Source organism: Orycteropus afer, unplaced genomic scaffold, assembly GCF_000298275.1.
Source record: "Orycteropus afer afer isolate SDZICR_OR568_19922 unplaced genomic scaffold, OryAfe1.0 scaffold00067, whole genome shotgun sequence".
NCBI classification, from domain to species: Eukaryota; Metazoa; Chordata; class Mammalia; order Tubulidentata; family Orycteropodidae; genus Orycteropus; species Orycteropus afer.
In genome coordinates, this window is record NW_006921654.1 from 11,361,849 (window position 1) to 11,375,639 (window position 13,791).

Sequence of the window (13,791 nt, forward strand, 5' to 3'; positions counted from 1 at the left end):
TGCAGTCAATGTCATGAGACAAAGTATATGTGAGCTGCTGTATGGAAAGTGATTTTGCTCTGTAAACTTTCATCCAAATCACAATAAAAGTTAAAAAAAAAAAAAAAAAGCTTGCAGGCAGCCATTTAAGATGCAACCATTGGTCTCTCCTCTTCCAGAGTAAAGAAGACTGAAAAAAATTAAAGATGCATGGAAATAATTAGTCCAATGGACCCAGGGACTACAGGAACCTCTGACTACACAACCCTGAGACCAGTGAGACCAGCAGAAGTAGATGGTGCCTGGCTACCAATGCCAACCACTCAGAAAGGGATCAAAATTGGAGATCCTGGATAGTGTGGGGAAAAAAATGTGGAACAAAATACCAAAACATACAAGAGACCAGGTTGGATAGAGACTGATGAAACCCCGGAGACTATGGCCATGAATCACTCTTCAGGCTTGGAACTGGACTCACTCCCACCGCTCCACTCTCAGCCAAAGGACAGGCCTATGAGCTGAACAACTATATCAGGGAGATGTACTCCTTAGAACAGTCAACCAGGAGAAATCAGAAGGGCAGCATTTGCACAGGGAGAAAGATGGCAGGCAGGAACACATGGTTGAGAAGACACAGGGAAGGGGTAACTACATGGAGGAGGTAGGAGGAGAGCTGTTACACTGTGGGGATTGAAATCAATGTCATGAAACAAAACATACATGAACTATTGAATGTAAAATGAATCTGCTTTGTAAAACTGCACCCAAATCACAATAAAAAGTTTAAAAAAAAAAGGAAAGGAAAAGGTTCCCTGACCCTGACCACGAATTTTATCATACTTGGGTAATCTACAGGACCTCTGGTGGTGTAGTGCCTAAGACATTTGACTGCTAACCAGAAGACTGGCGGTTCAAACCCACGAGCCACTCCTCGGAAGGAAGGTTGGGCAATCTACTTCCGTAGTAATACTCCCTCGGAAACCCAAGGAGGGGTCGCTATGAGTCAGATGAGACTCAACGGCAGTGAGTTTTTTAGTTAGGTACAATGGTAGGATTTTTATCAAATTGCAAATGTGGCTCTTAATGGTCAGACTCATAAAAATGTTGAGCCAGAAAGCACTATAGAAATTATAGAGTTCAATTCCTTCATGAGAAAACTGAAGTCTAGGGAGGTCAACTGAATCAATGTTCAAGGGCCCATAATTAGTGGCACTGCCAAACGAGAACCCAGGTTGCCTCCATCCTAACTACCTGGTAGACCACATCAGACTGCATCTTTTGGAAGAGTCTATGCAATAAACAGAAAATCAAATTTTCAAGATCAAACTACCAGTCACTAAAATTTCTAAGGATCTTCATTGCTGTTAGGAGACAGACAAAAACAAACTGCAAATAATCCCTACAAGTACCCTTGAGGTCACTAGGATATCTGTGCTTTTAAAACCCATGACTGTAATTCTTAAATGTAAGAGTATTTCATTTTCCCAGAAATCTCCTGACTTGCAATTTGTTCCCAAAAATCATGGCAGAGGAACTCTGATAGCTCACTTACCCAGAAAGTACTGCATGCTGCCCAAGACAGTCCACAGACATGGCCGTCGCCTGTTACAAAGAACACAGATTCAGTGCTGCAAGCAAACCAAGCCCAAGCTAGTGGAGAGAAGAAGTCACCTTTGACTTTTCCTCTTCCCATCTCCCAATAGTCCCCAGATAGCATTAATTAGGTCCTATTACTTAATGGATACTTTAATCAGTGTATACTTTTACCCTCTTCTAGCTGCCATCTAACTCTTATAATCACCATTCACAGCAGGGCAGCTATTACTTGTTACCCCCCAGACCAGGACTACACACAACCAAGCTACTGCATTCTAAACTGAGGAGCCAGAAGTCCTAGAGGTCTTGGGGAGTCAGACTAGCTCAGAGCAATCAGCAGCTTCTATGCACAAGTTGCCTTTTCCAAGCAATACTTAGCCTGGGACCCCCCCACACACACACACACATACAGGCATATACAATACACATACATACACAAACCCCCCATCCACACCTTTCCAAAGGGCACAGATTCCCTCTCCAAGCCATATGGCAGTTAGTAATATTCAAATGCCAGCCCCATCTTATCCAAGATCATATTCTTATCATTGAGATGCCCAGTTTACATTCAATCTGAAATTTCTAGCACATTTTACTGGTTCCCATGTCCTAAGTCCCCCAAGTCCTAGGAAACACTATCTTTTTGGGATACAATGTCCAATTCCCAAAAGACTGCACTGAGTCAACTAGAAAGCATTAGGCTAATTCTAATCATGGTAGGTATAGCCCTCAATTCTCTTACTTGCACAAATTCAAATCTTGATATATCCTCATAGCATTACCACAAAATAGTCTGCACCTTTGAATGGTGCAAAGTCCAACCTTAGATGGCAATGGGTAGGGTAAGAATATTTGGTTACACAACTCGAAAAATATAATCAATGTCACTAGATGGTACATGTAAAAACTGTTGAATTGGTGTATGTTTTGCTGTGTATATTCTCAAAAACAATGAAATAAATAAAATTTAAAGGAAAAAAAATGCTCTAAGTCTTTGCAAGAAACTATCAAGAATCTATTTTGTACTTTCTGTCACAAAGGGAAACCAAAATTCTCTCCTGCGTCCTCACTAGTCACACTCACGGGTTCCTCACACTTGTATACCCTCAAGAAACACGTCACGGGTAATACTGGGGACAAAAAGCCAGAGTACTCTCTCTGGAGGCTGAAAAGTAATTAATATGCATCCTTCATTCCACTAAAGTCATGTACAGAGAAAAGCCCATCTGGTAAGGCAGGCAGTGAGATGTCATTTCCAGAAGTCTTCTTCCGTGCAATTTACAAATTAATGGCAGGAAAATAGGCAAAACAGTACCTCTGGACTGGCAGGGCTTCAAACCAGTTCTTTCCAGTTCAGTCATGGCCAAAGAAGTAAAATTGGAACAGCCCCGAACTTGTAAAATGTGGGTACACGAGAATTATAACCAGAACAGGAAAAGTTACAGGTTGACATCCTGCTAGAAATTTAACCTCCCTCTTAAAAAACAAGGGCGGCATGCATGTTGTATAGCAGCCGAATCTCTTGACTGGCAGAGTCGGAAACAGTGGTGCCTGGCTCACGATGGCGGTCAACTGCTCCACTTTGAATGTGTGTCGTGCTCAACAGTCCTGCAACAATCCAGTCTCCTACATCAGGCTTCTGAAAGGGCTCACTATGCCTCTGCCGAATCTCCCATTTCAGAGCTTCGACTCGTAATTTTTCCCATTCCAGTACACTCGCATTTAAAAATTTAGTCTATTTTGATTTCACTGTGCTGGCCATGACTGAACCAGTTGGAAGCCCTGGATTCTTGGTCTTTGGTGTACACATTAGGAGCCCTGGTGGTGTAGTGGTTAAAGCATTTGGCTGCTGACCAATGAAGTTGGTGGTTCAACTATGAGTACAAAGAGAAATAATTTATCTGCACTTCCAAAGTTCCTTAGTTTCTTTAATACCTCCTAGGATAATAAGGCTACTTCTCAGGAGGAAGGTTGGGTAATCTACTTCCATAATGAGACTGCCTGGGAAACCCATGGAGGGGTCGCTATGAGTCAGGTCCGACTCGACAGCACATAACGACAACAAAACAACAGGATAATTAAGGTGTGATAGTTCACTGCCTGCTTTGTGAAACCTTCTTCTTAGAGTAGAGGAATCTGACGAACAAAATTTTGTGTATCTTACCCCAAACACTAATCTAACGTAAAATTTCAACCATATCCTCTTTTGACCTTTGTTCTTCCATACTGAAGAGTCCTCTCCCACCTGTGGGAAAAAAAACTTGTTGTTCAGAAGTGGTTCCTGTCAAAAGAGACATCTTTAAACAGAAGAGAATAAAGTTCTTTTCAACAGTCCTTGTTCCTTCAACCACAGTAAGGATGGTGGCTTCTGTGACACTAACACTTAGAAAATCACATACCATTTATGAAACGAGAATACCACAGCATTGACGGTGATGTCTGATTCATAATTGCCTGGAGAAAACGTAATTGGTAATATGAAAAGTTTGGCAAACTGATAATTTAGTAAAGGATATCAACTCTATAAGATTCCGTAAACTCCTATACAAACAAATGTGGTCTATCCATACAGTGGTCTATTATTAGGCTATAAAAAAGAATGGAATACATGCTACAATTTGGACAGAATGCAAAAACATTATGCTAAATGGAAGAAGACAGTCACAAAGACCACACATTCTTCAATTCCACCTACACACAACGTCTAGACTAGGCAAACCTGTAGAGACGGAAAGATCAGTGGTTGCTGTGGTAGTTAAGGTTGTGTGTCAACTTGGCTGGGCCTAGTCCAGTGGCTGGGCAACTGGTGGTAGTTATTTCCCCATGATGAGACTGGCAATAAACTCTATGGGATCTACCACAAGCAGCTGAATAGCTGCTTTAGGGATGTGGTCTGATTCCCATATATAAGCAGCAGCTTTGGGAATGGTCTCCAACTTATAGCACGCTTGAACCCTGCATGTAGCTGAGTTGTTGTTCAGCAGCCTGCCATGCTCTGCTGATCTTGGGACTTTTAGGGGACTTGAATTAAACGGCCAGCCATGTGGTGTGGTAATATCATCGGGACTGTGCCTTGCTATTTCTCAACCTTGAGTTTGTCAGCCTCAGCAGCCAGCAGCTGAGTGAAGAAAAGCCTCCAGCTTCAGTGGGCCAGGAGCAGGAGCCAGAGCTGAAGCCCAAGGCTGAGGGGCTTTCACCCAGCTCCTAGAGCCTGGCACTTTGAACTCAGACTTAAAGCCTCCAAATTGTAAGAATAAACTCCTGTTTGTTAAAGCCATCCCATTTGTGGTATAATTCCAGTCAGAGTGGCCAACAGGTAACCAGAACAGTTGCCTAGGGCTGGAAGAACTGGTAGGGTTTGGGGAGTGATGGCTAAAGGGTACAGAGTTTGTTCTTGAGGTGATGAGAAGATTCTAAAAATAACTAGTGCACAATTCTGTGAATACACTAAAGCCCATTAAATTGTACACTTTAAATAGGTGAACTATAAAACATGTGAATTATACCTCAATAAAGCTATGACCAAAAAAGCTTATGCTATAACATTTTCAACTTAAAAAAACAAGTATGACACTTTATGATAGTCAAATGACACTGAATCAGAGATTCATCCATCTCTGGATTAACAGTTACATTTTGGTACAAACGCAAACTTTTTTTTTGAGAAAGTTGATCTCTCTGGGAAGAATCCCTAATACATCTTCCTAGGACTATCTTTCTACCCTGATTCAGTGCAAAGGAACACCTCTCTATAGAGACCTTTGCTGTCATGCAATAGAATCTAGGGTTCATTTGAAATGACTATGAAAGAAATCAACCCTTCCTCTTTCAGTCCCAGCTGAATTAGAAAGAGTTGTTCTGAAGAAAATGAAAGCTCTTTCTTTGCCTGTTCACTCTTCCAGATGATGCAAAGTGGAAACAACACATCAACACAAATCAGAGATAGGCCAGCCCTGATATCAGTGTGTCACCAACCTGGGCAAAGACTATAATATATCCATTATCAAATTTCATAGAATAAAACCACAAACTGAAACCCATTGATATAAAAAGGCTCACACCATTTCAAATGACAAGATCCAATCTCTAAATTAGAGACAGACGCTGGTGCAAGGGCTGTTTCTGAACCATCCTTATTTAATGCTTACTAAAGGTTATCTATCTGAGGGTATTGTTCACATGCTCAGCAGCACAATGGGTGTTTCTCAGGAAGTCTCTCCCTTTAAAGGAGAACATCTCCACCTCCCCACAAACTAAAATGGATGGCACTAGGCAAATCACTTCAACTTTAAAGTCTCAGGTTACTCATTTGTAAAATAAGAGAGTAGATTAGACATCTTTTAAAGGTCCTTCAGCTCTGAGAGTCTATTAAATTTGTTGCTGTTGGGCCAAGTCTGTTGTTTCCTTAAGCAAATTTTCTAATATCACATTAATTAGTAACATTCAATGAGCACTTAACATATGCTGACCACTGGGTTAAATGTTCTGCAGTGATTATCTCATTTAATCCTCACAGCTACCCTGTAAGATAGGAGGCAGAAAAGAACAGCAATCCTAAGAAAGGCTGGCTTGCAAGGTTGGCCTTTGACTGGTGTTTGGACACTAGAATTTGGGAGTGTTCCCACCTTTCTCCAACTGATAAGAGTGGCTCACTATGCCTAAACCGTTTGTACAACGTGGTTCATGCGAAACACCTGCTTTCTTCTGGGAGTCTGGAATTTTGGTACCACCAGCCACTCCTCGGAAGGAAGGTTGGGCAATCCTACTTCTGTAGTGATACTGCCTCGGAAACCCAAGGAGGGGTTGCTACGAGTCGGGTTTGACTCGACGGCACATAACAACAACAACAGACAGAGGGTGCCTATGTAACTAACCCGTAACAAAAACCTTGGGCACTGAGTCTCTCACAAGCTTCCCTGGCAGATACATCTCACACACGTTGCCACAGATGACACTGGATAAGTTAAGTGCATTTTATGTGACTTCTCTGGGAGAAGACCCTTGGAAGTTTGCTGCTGGTATCCTCCAGACATCATCCCATGTGCCTTTTCCCTTTGCTGATTTTGATCCTTTCACTACAGCAAATCACAGCCATGAGTATAACTGTAACTGAGTCCTTCCCTCTTAGCAGATCACTGAACCTATGGGTGGTCTCAGGGACCCCTGGCATAGGTAGGTACTATTATCCTAATTTTATGGATAAAGAAACTGAAGCTTAGAAAAGTTAAATAATTTGCCTAAGATCACAGACCAGATGAGCAGCATCAACTTGATCCAGACCCAGGGAGCCTATCTCCAAACCCTTAATCTCTTTGCTATTTCATGCTCTTCCTCCATTCATCACTGTATCTTCATATGAAGTTTTCTAGGAAACAAATAATTAGTAACTTCCACAAGGAACATCCCTGCTGCTTCCCTACTGCCCACCCTCATAGTTTAATTTGAACTTTCAGTGAAACTAGAAAAGCAGAGACCAAAGCTGGATTTCTCCAGAAAAATATATTGTTGTTGTTGTTAGGTGCTGTGGAATCAGTTCTGACTCATAATGACCCTATATACAACAGAATAAAACATTGCCTGGTCCTGCACCAACCTCGGGAGCTCTGGTGGCATAGTGCCTAAGGCATTTGACTGATAACCAGAAGGCTGGCAGTTCAAACCCACCAGTCACTCCTTGGAAAGAAGGTTGGGCAATCTACTTCCGTAGTGATACCGCCTCAGAAACCCAGGGAAGGGTCGCTATGAGTCAGATCCGACTCGATGGCAGTGAGTTACTATGCTTGAGCCCATTCCTGCATCCACTGTGTCAATCTATCTCGTTGAGGATCTTTCTCTTTCTAGCTGACCCTCTACTTTATGAAGCATGATATCCTTCCCCAAGGACTCCCTCCTGATAATGTGCCCAAAGTTCTCACCACAGTTGCTTCTAAGGAGCATTGTGGCTGTACTTCTTCCAAAACAGATGTGTTTGTTCTTCTGGAAACCCATGGTTCAGTGGTTAAGGCACGTGGCTGCTAACCAAAAGGTTGGCCTTTCAAAGCCAGCTGCCACACACTAGGAGAAACATGTGGCAGTCTGATTTCGTAAACATTTACAGCCTTGGAAACTCTATGGGGCAGTTGTATTCTGTCCTTTAGGGTCACTATGAGTCAGAACTGACTTGACAGCAGTGGGCTTGTTGGGTTTCCTCTATATTCCAGGCACTGGAAATACAGCAATCAACAAATAAGGTCCTTATCCTCACACAGCTTATACTTCAACAGTGGGAAGAAAGACTGAAATTGTGGGTGAGGTTAAGAGTGGTGTACAATATGATCTGACAAGTAGTCCAATACATAGAATAGTCCAAAACAAGGAATTTTTATATATATATAGGAGCTCTGGTAGCATAGTGCCTAAGGCACTTGACTGCTAATGAGAAGGCTAGCGGTTCAAACCCACCAGCCACTCCTTGGAAGGAAGGTTGGGCAATCTACTTTTGTAGTGATAACTGCCTCGCAAACCCAAGGAGGCGTCGCTATGAGTTGGGTCCGACTTGACAGCAAATAACAACATACATACATACATACATATATGTGTGTGTGTGTGTGTATGTATAGTTTATTGTGATTTGGGTGCAAATTTACAAAGCAGATTAGTTTACTCTCAACAGTTCATGCACATTTAGTTGCACAGCCCCAATTACAATCCCAACAATAAAAAACTCTCCTCCCATCTCCTCCATGTGACTACCCCTTCCCTGTGCCCTTCTTATGTCTGCATTCCTGTCTGTCCAGCTTTCCCTCTATGCAAATGATGCCCTTCTGATATCTCATGGTTGACTGATCTAAGTAAGAGGTGCATCTCCCTAGGGTACATGGGTGCATCTCCCTGGGGTAGGTATTCTCCTTGTAGGCCTTTCTACTGTTTGGCCGAGACCTGAAGGGAATTTATATTTTATCCTAGGTACAACAGAAGCCACTAAAAGATTTTCATCCAAAGAGGGATATGAACAAGTTCATATTAAAAAAAAAAAAAATTATCAAAGCATAGTTCAAAATCAGGAAAAACTAGAAACAACCCAAATGCCCATAAATGGGTGAATGAATACACAAACTGAGGCCCAACATACAATGGAACACTATTTGGTAAAGAAAAAGAAGGTGTTAACTGATACATGAGACAACAGAGATGAACCTCAAAAATATTAAGCTAAGTTAAAGAAGCCAGACTCAAATACATACTGTATGATTCCACTTGCTACAGGAATCTCATCAGAGATTTTGAGGGGTTGAAATGTGGGAAAGGATAAGTCTTAGTTATCTAAGACTGCTATAATAGAAATACCACAAGTGGGTGGCTTTAACAAACAGAAAGTTATTTTCTCACCATTTAGAAGGCTAGAAGTCTACATTCAGTGTGCTGGCTCTAGGGAAAGGCTTTCTCTCTCTTTGTCAGCTCTGGAGGAAGGTCTTTGTCTCTTCAGCTTCTGCTTCCTGGTTCCTTGGAGAGCTCTCTGTGTCTTGGCATCTATCTTGCCCCATCTCTACTCTGTGCTCTGCTTGCTTGTTTAGTCTCCTTCGTATCGCAAAAGATACGGACTCAACAGACACCCTACACTAACCCAGCCTCATTAATATAACAGAGGCAACCCATTTCCAAACGGGATTATAACCACAACTATAAAGGTGAGGATTTACAAAACACTTTTTGGGGACACAATTCAATCCCTAACAGGGCACAAAGGAACTTCCTGGAATGATGGGAACGTACTTATCCGAATTGTTGTGGTGGTTACATAACTACACACATTTTTCAAAACTCAACAAATTATTACTTCAATAGGTGGATTTTGTTGTATGTTAATTATATCTCAATAAACCTGGCTTTTAAAAAAAATCACTCTGGCTGTGTGGAGAATGGACTGGAAGGAGGCAAGAGCGCTAGGAAAAGGTGAACAGCTATTTTGGACATAACTGAGTTTGAAACGCCTTTGAGATGCCTAAGTAGAGACATAGTAAGCAGCTGGTTATGAATCTGCAGTATCTACCTCCATCACAATGGTCGTATTCTGTGTAATTTTGCACGTACCATTAGAGTTAGGGGAGCTCTGGTAGCATAGTGCCTAAGGCATTTAACTGCTAACCAGAAGGCTGGCGGTTCAAACCTACCAGCCACTCCTCGGAAGGAAGGCTGGGCAATCTACTTCCACAGTGATACTGCCTCGCAAACCCAAGGAGGGGTAGCTATGAGTCGGGTCTGACTCAACGACACTTAACAACATTAGAGTTATAGAGATTTCACTGCTTATGTTAAGTTGGAGTCTGCCATCCTGCCTTTCCTTGAGAGTGGAAACTATTTAACCTGCACGCTTCTCAGTATCCTTTACTTTCCAATACCACAGACATTAGTCACAAGCAGAGATTTAAATGGCAATGACTTACATTTTAATTAAATTAAAAGCACAATGTTTCAGTCTCCTAGCCCTATTTCAAGTGCTCAAACCACATTTCCATCAACACAGAAAGTTCTATCAGATGATGTTGCCCTGTGAGATTATTCCTAAGTTTTCTTATAGTGCTAACACTCATTGATCCAACGATTACAGGACCACTTCAGAGTTGTTGGCACACAGTACAGGTTCTTGACTATTAAATGGCAGCAGTAATATTGCAAGGCCTTGTTTTATAAAGCAAGCAACATTTGTATGAATTGTAAAAAGAGTTTCACCTTTGAGGCTGGGGTTTTTCTCTGAGAAATGTTTAAAAAAAAAAAACCTATTTTTAAGGGCCAGGTTTGCTGGTCTGATAGAGCCTGGTGGAACCAGAGACTATGGCCCCTAGCTGCCCTTCAAGTCTGGAATCAAACACACACCTGTGGCTTCCAGCCAAACAAAAGACAGGTATATGAACTGAACATTTACCCGAGGTAGATACACTCCTTGGAGAGAACAATCATGGGAGAAAGAAGGGCTATTTATGCACAGGGAGACAGCTCAGGGGGCAGGAGTACATGGAGGGATGGATACAGAAAAGAGGTAGCTATCGGGAGGAAGTAGGAGGGGAGCTGTTGTACTGGGGTAAATTGTAGTCAATGTCAGAAGACAATGTATGTGTGAACTTCTGTATGGAAAGTGAACTTGCTCTGTAAACTTTCACCCGAATCACAATAAAAAAAAAAGTGGTTAAAAAAAAACCCACATATTTTTAAAAGATGAAGGGTATTTTGAAAACTATTCTTTTGACATTCCTTTTCAAAAAGGCATTATGAAGATTTTTAACTGTTCTTTCTGCATTACTGAAGTAGTTAATAAAACAGGTTCCCACTCCTCCCTCCCTATCATGAGAATCAAATACAAAACCATACCAAGTCACACCAAGAGCTACTCTTCTTAGTGAACACAAAAATTAAAAAGAAAAACAGAAACTCCCACAAGGCCGTTACACTGCAGAATTTACTTTGTTCCTTTTCTAGGACAACTGCTGTTTAAGTTTAATTATTTGACACTACTGCATAGCATCCTGATATATGTGTCAGCACCCTCTCTGCAGGTTTCCTCAATTACATCTCTATAGTGAAGGTGGGGTGAGACTACCTGCGTTTCTATGAGAATTATAGGGCTTGAAGATTAGTAGCTTCCAAATTAGCAGGCTCTGAAGCATAATGCATGACTCCATTTGGTCCTAGTCCCCAGTGAAAGCAATTAACAGAAGGGTAAGAGGAACATGGCTCCTTTCTCTAGGGGCTGGTGTCTCCCTTAGGAGAGCAGGCCTCACGGAGACGCTGTGCTGACAGAGCAAGGTGCTTTAGGATCCCTTCAGCCAAATGATGCTGCTGCTGCTCAAATTCTTCACAGGGCTGCATATCAGAGAGCAAATCCGTGTGGCTCCTCCACTCACTAATCTTGAGGGCAAAGGAGGAAATGGGATTTTTGAAAGAAAGTACATCACCCCTTATTGTAACCCACATTTCCTTCCCTTCAGTATCAATCACCTGAGGATCAGCCTCAAACCTGGCACAGTATGCACCCAGTAAGCATTCAATAAATACCTGTTGAACAAATGACTAAATGAAAGTTCAGCACACAGAAGGCACTGTCCTAGATGCTCAGGGAGGAGGAACATATTTATTGTGAAACAACTCTATGATGGGCCCAGAGTGACCCACAATGAGGCCAAGTAGAGTGATGAGCTGAACAAGGGTTCTGGGGCCAGTCACCAGTGTTCAAATGCCAAGGTGGGTAAGTAAGGGGAGGCGTTGGGCTCAATCTCAGCAAGCCCATCGGGGTTAACAACTATTTATCATTCAGGGTACTTCCATGAATTAAGGAGGTGGGATGTAGGTAAGTCATTTAGCAAAAGACCAGGCACAGAGAAGAAAAATGGTAAAAATCCCTATTAAATGTTAATGGTTCTTAAGGCTTAAGATGTGCCAAGGGTGCTACACCTTCTAAATGTATCACACCTCATAAAATTCTCACCCCATCCCTATGAAGTAGGTATGATTACCTACCCTCTATAAGTAAAAAGGCAGCTCTGGTGGTCTAATGCCTAAGGCATCTGACTGCTAACCAGAAAGCTGGCGGTTCAAACCCACCAGCCACTCCTCAGAAGGCGGGTTGGGCAATCTACTTCCATAGTGATACCGCCTCAGAAACCCAAGGAGGGGTCACTATGAGTCGGCTCCCTGACGTGCTGAGAGTGATGGCAGAATACACGCAATGGTCCACACTCCTATTCACTACACGGTATTTTTCACCATTATAGCATGTACAACAACGTAAGAAAAGAGCACTGGTGGCGCAGTGGTTAAAGCATTTGACTAGGAAGCAAAAGGTCAGTGGTTCGAACCCCTGTGCAGAAGAAATGAGGTGGTCTGCTTCCGTAAAGATTACAGCTTTGGAAACTCTATGCAGCAGTTCTACTCTGTCCCACAGGGTCGCTATTGCTCGGACTCCACTCGATGGCAATGGGTCTGGTTGTGGGTTAAACACTTAAGAAAGCCTAGGCGCTGAAATAGGCACTTTGCAAGCAGTTTTTATCGAATCCTCCCCCATAAGACAGGATTAAGTCCCCACAGCTGAAGCTCAGAGCTGAGGCAACTTGTGCGACTTGCCCAGAGTCAGTAAGGGAGGTGCGGGGTCTCCTCGTTCACCCTAGGTCGCGCGAGGCTTCTCCTCAGCACTGGCGCGCAATCTCTGTGCTTCAGTGTCCAAGGCGGACCCCACTCCCCGAACCCCCAGCTTCTGTGCCCGCCCCAAACGACCCCAACGGTCAAGGGCCCCCTCGTCCGTCCGAGTCTGACAGCTCCCGGTCCCCCTCACGCACCCATCCAACCTAGGCCTGGGGTCTCCCCGCCGCCCTCAGGACGGCCCAGCAGCGTGGGGGAGGGGAAATAGGGCGCATGCCCAAAGGCTCCATTCGGCCCCCAGCTCACCTGCGAGTCGCGGAACTCCACCACCACATTTTCGCTGCTCCATCGCGCCGCCATCTCCTACCCCAGGCCGGCGTCAGACCCTCGCCAGAACTCCCTTCCGGGGCGCCCAGCGCCCCACGCAGCCCTGGAGTCACTCTGCCACGCTTGGTCCCCGCCTCCTCCCCCCCGACCTCAAACCATTGGCTGACCCAAACTTAGGCTCTACCCCCTCCTCTCGGCTTCTCCAATTGAAGCACAACGCCTGTCAAAGACAGACCCGCCCCTTCACGTCCATCACTCAGCTTCAGTCAGCTACACTCCTCGAGGCTGCCAACCCGCCGCCTGCTGGGAGCTCTGTCGCGGGTTGTAGTGCAAGGTGGAGCAGCGCGTGGTAAATGAGGAAGGGCTGTGCGGTTATGTGTGGAGGCGCATGTTGCCTACCTTCTCTCTGGTGGTCCAGGGATAGCCCAGGCCCAAAACCCGACAGACCAGCAAACTAAGGGAAGACCTCTGCCCCTGAGGCATCTCCCTAAAGATACCACAAGGCTTCCATAGTATGGTCCAGGGACCAACGGAGGTCTCTGCCATCCTTTCAGGCAAGGGCTCTCCAAAGGAAACATAATGTTCGTAAGCATACTAAGAAGTTATTTGCCTTTGTTAACTCTCGTTCTTCACCAGTGTACAGTGGAGAAACGTTTTGCAAGAGATTGAACGTAGAAGCGGATGTAAGAATCCACCTATTTTCTATTAAACCAGATACTAAAGATACAAAGGGAGCTCTGGTAGCATAGTGCTTAAGGCACTTGACTGCTAACCAGAAGG

At 43.7% G+C, this 13,791-nt stretch overlaps 1 protein-coding gene across 1 annotated transcript in view; it reads right to left on the reverse strand.

Moving 5' to 3' along the window:
* WDR59 (WD repeat domain 59) overlaps positions 1-13,044 on the reverse strand; it is a 133,640-nt gene extending 120,596 nt beyond the window's left edge. Inside the window, 1 exon segment of the mRNA XM_042780888.1 lies at positions 12,878-13,044. Coding sequence (XP_042636822.1) covers positions 12,878-13,044 — 167 coding nt within the window.
* Positions 13,045-13,791: the final 747 nt, after the last annotated feature.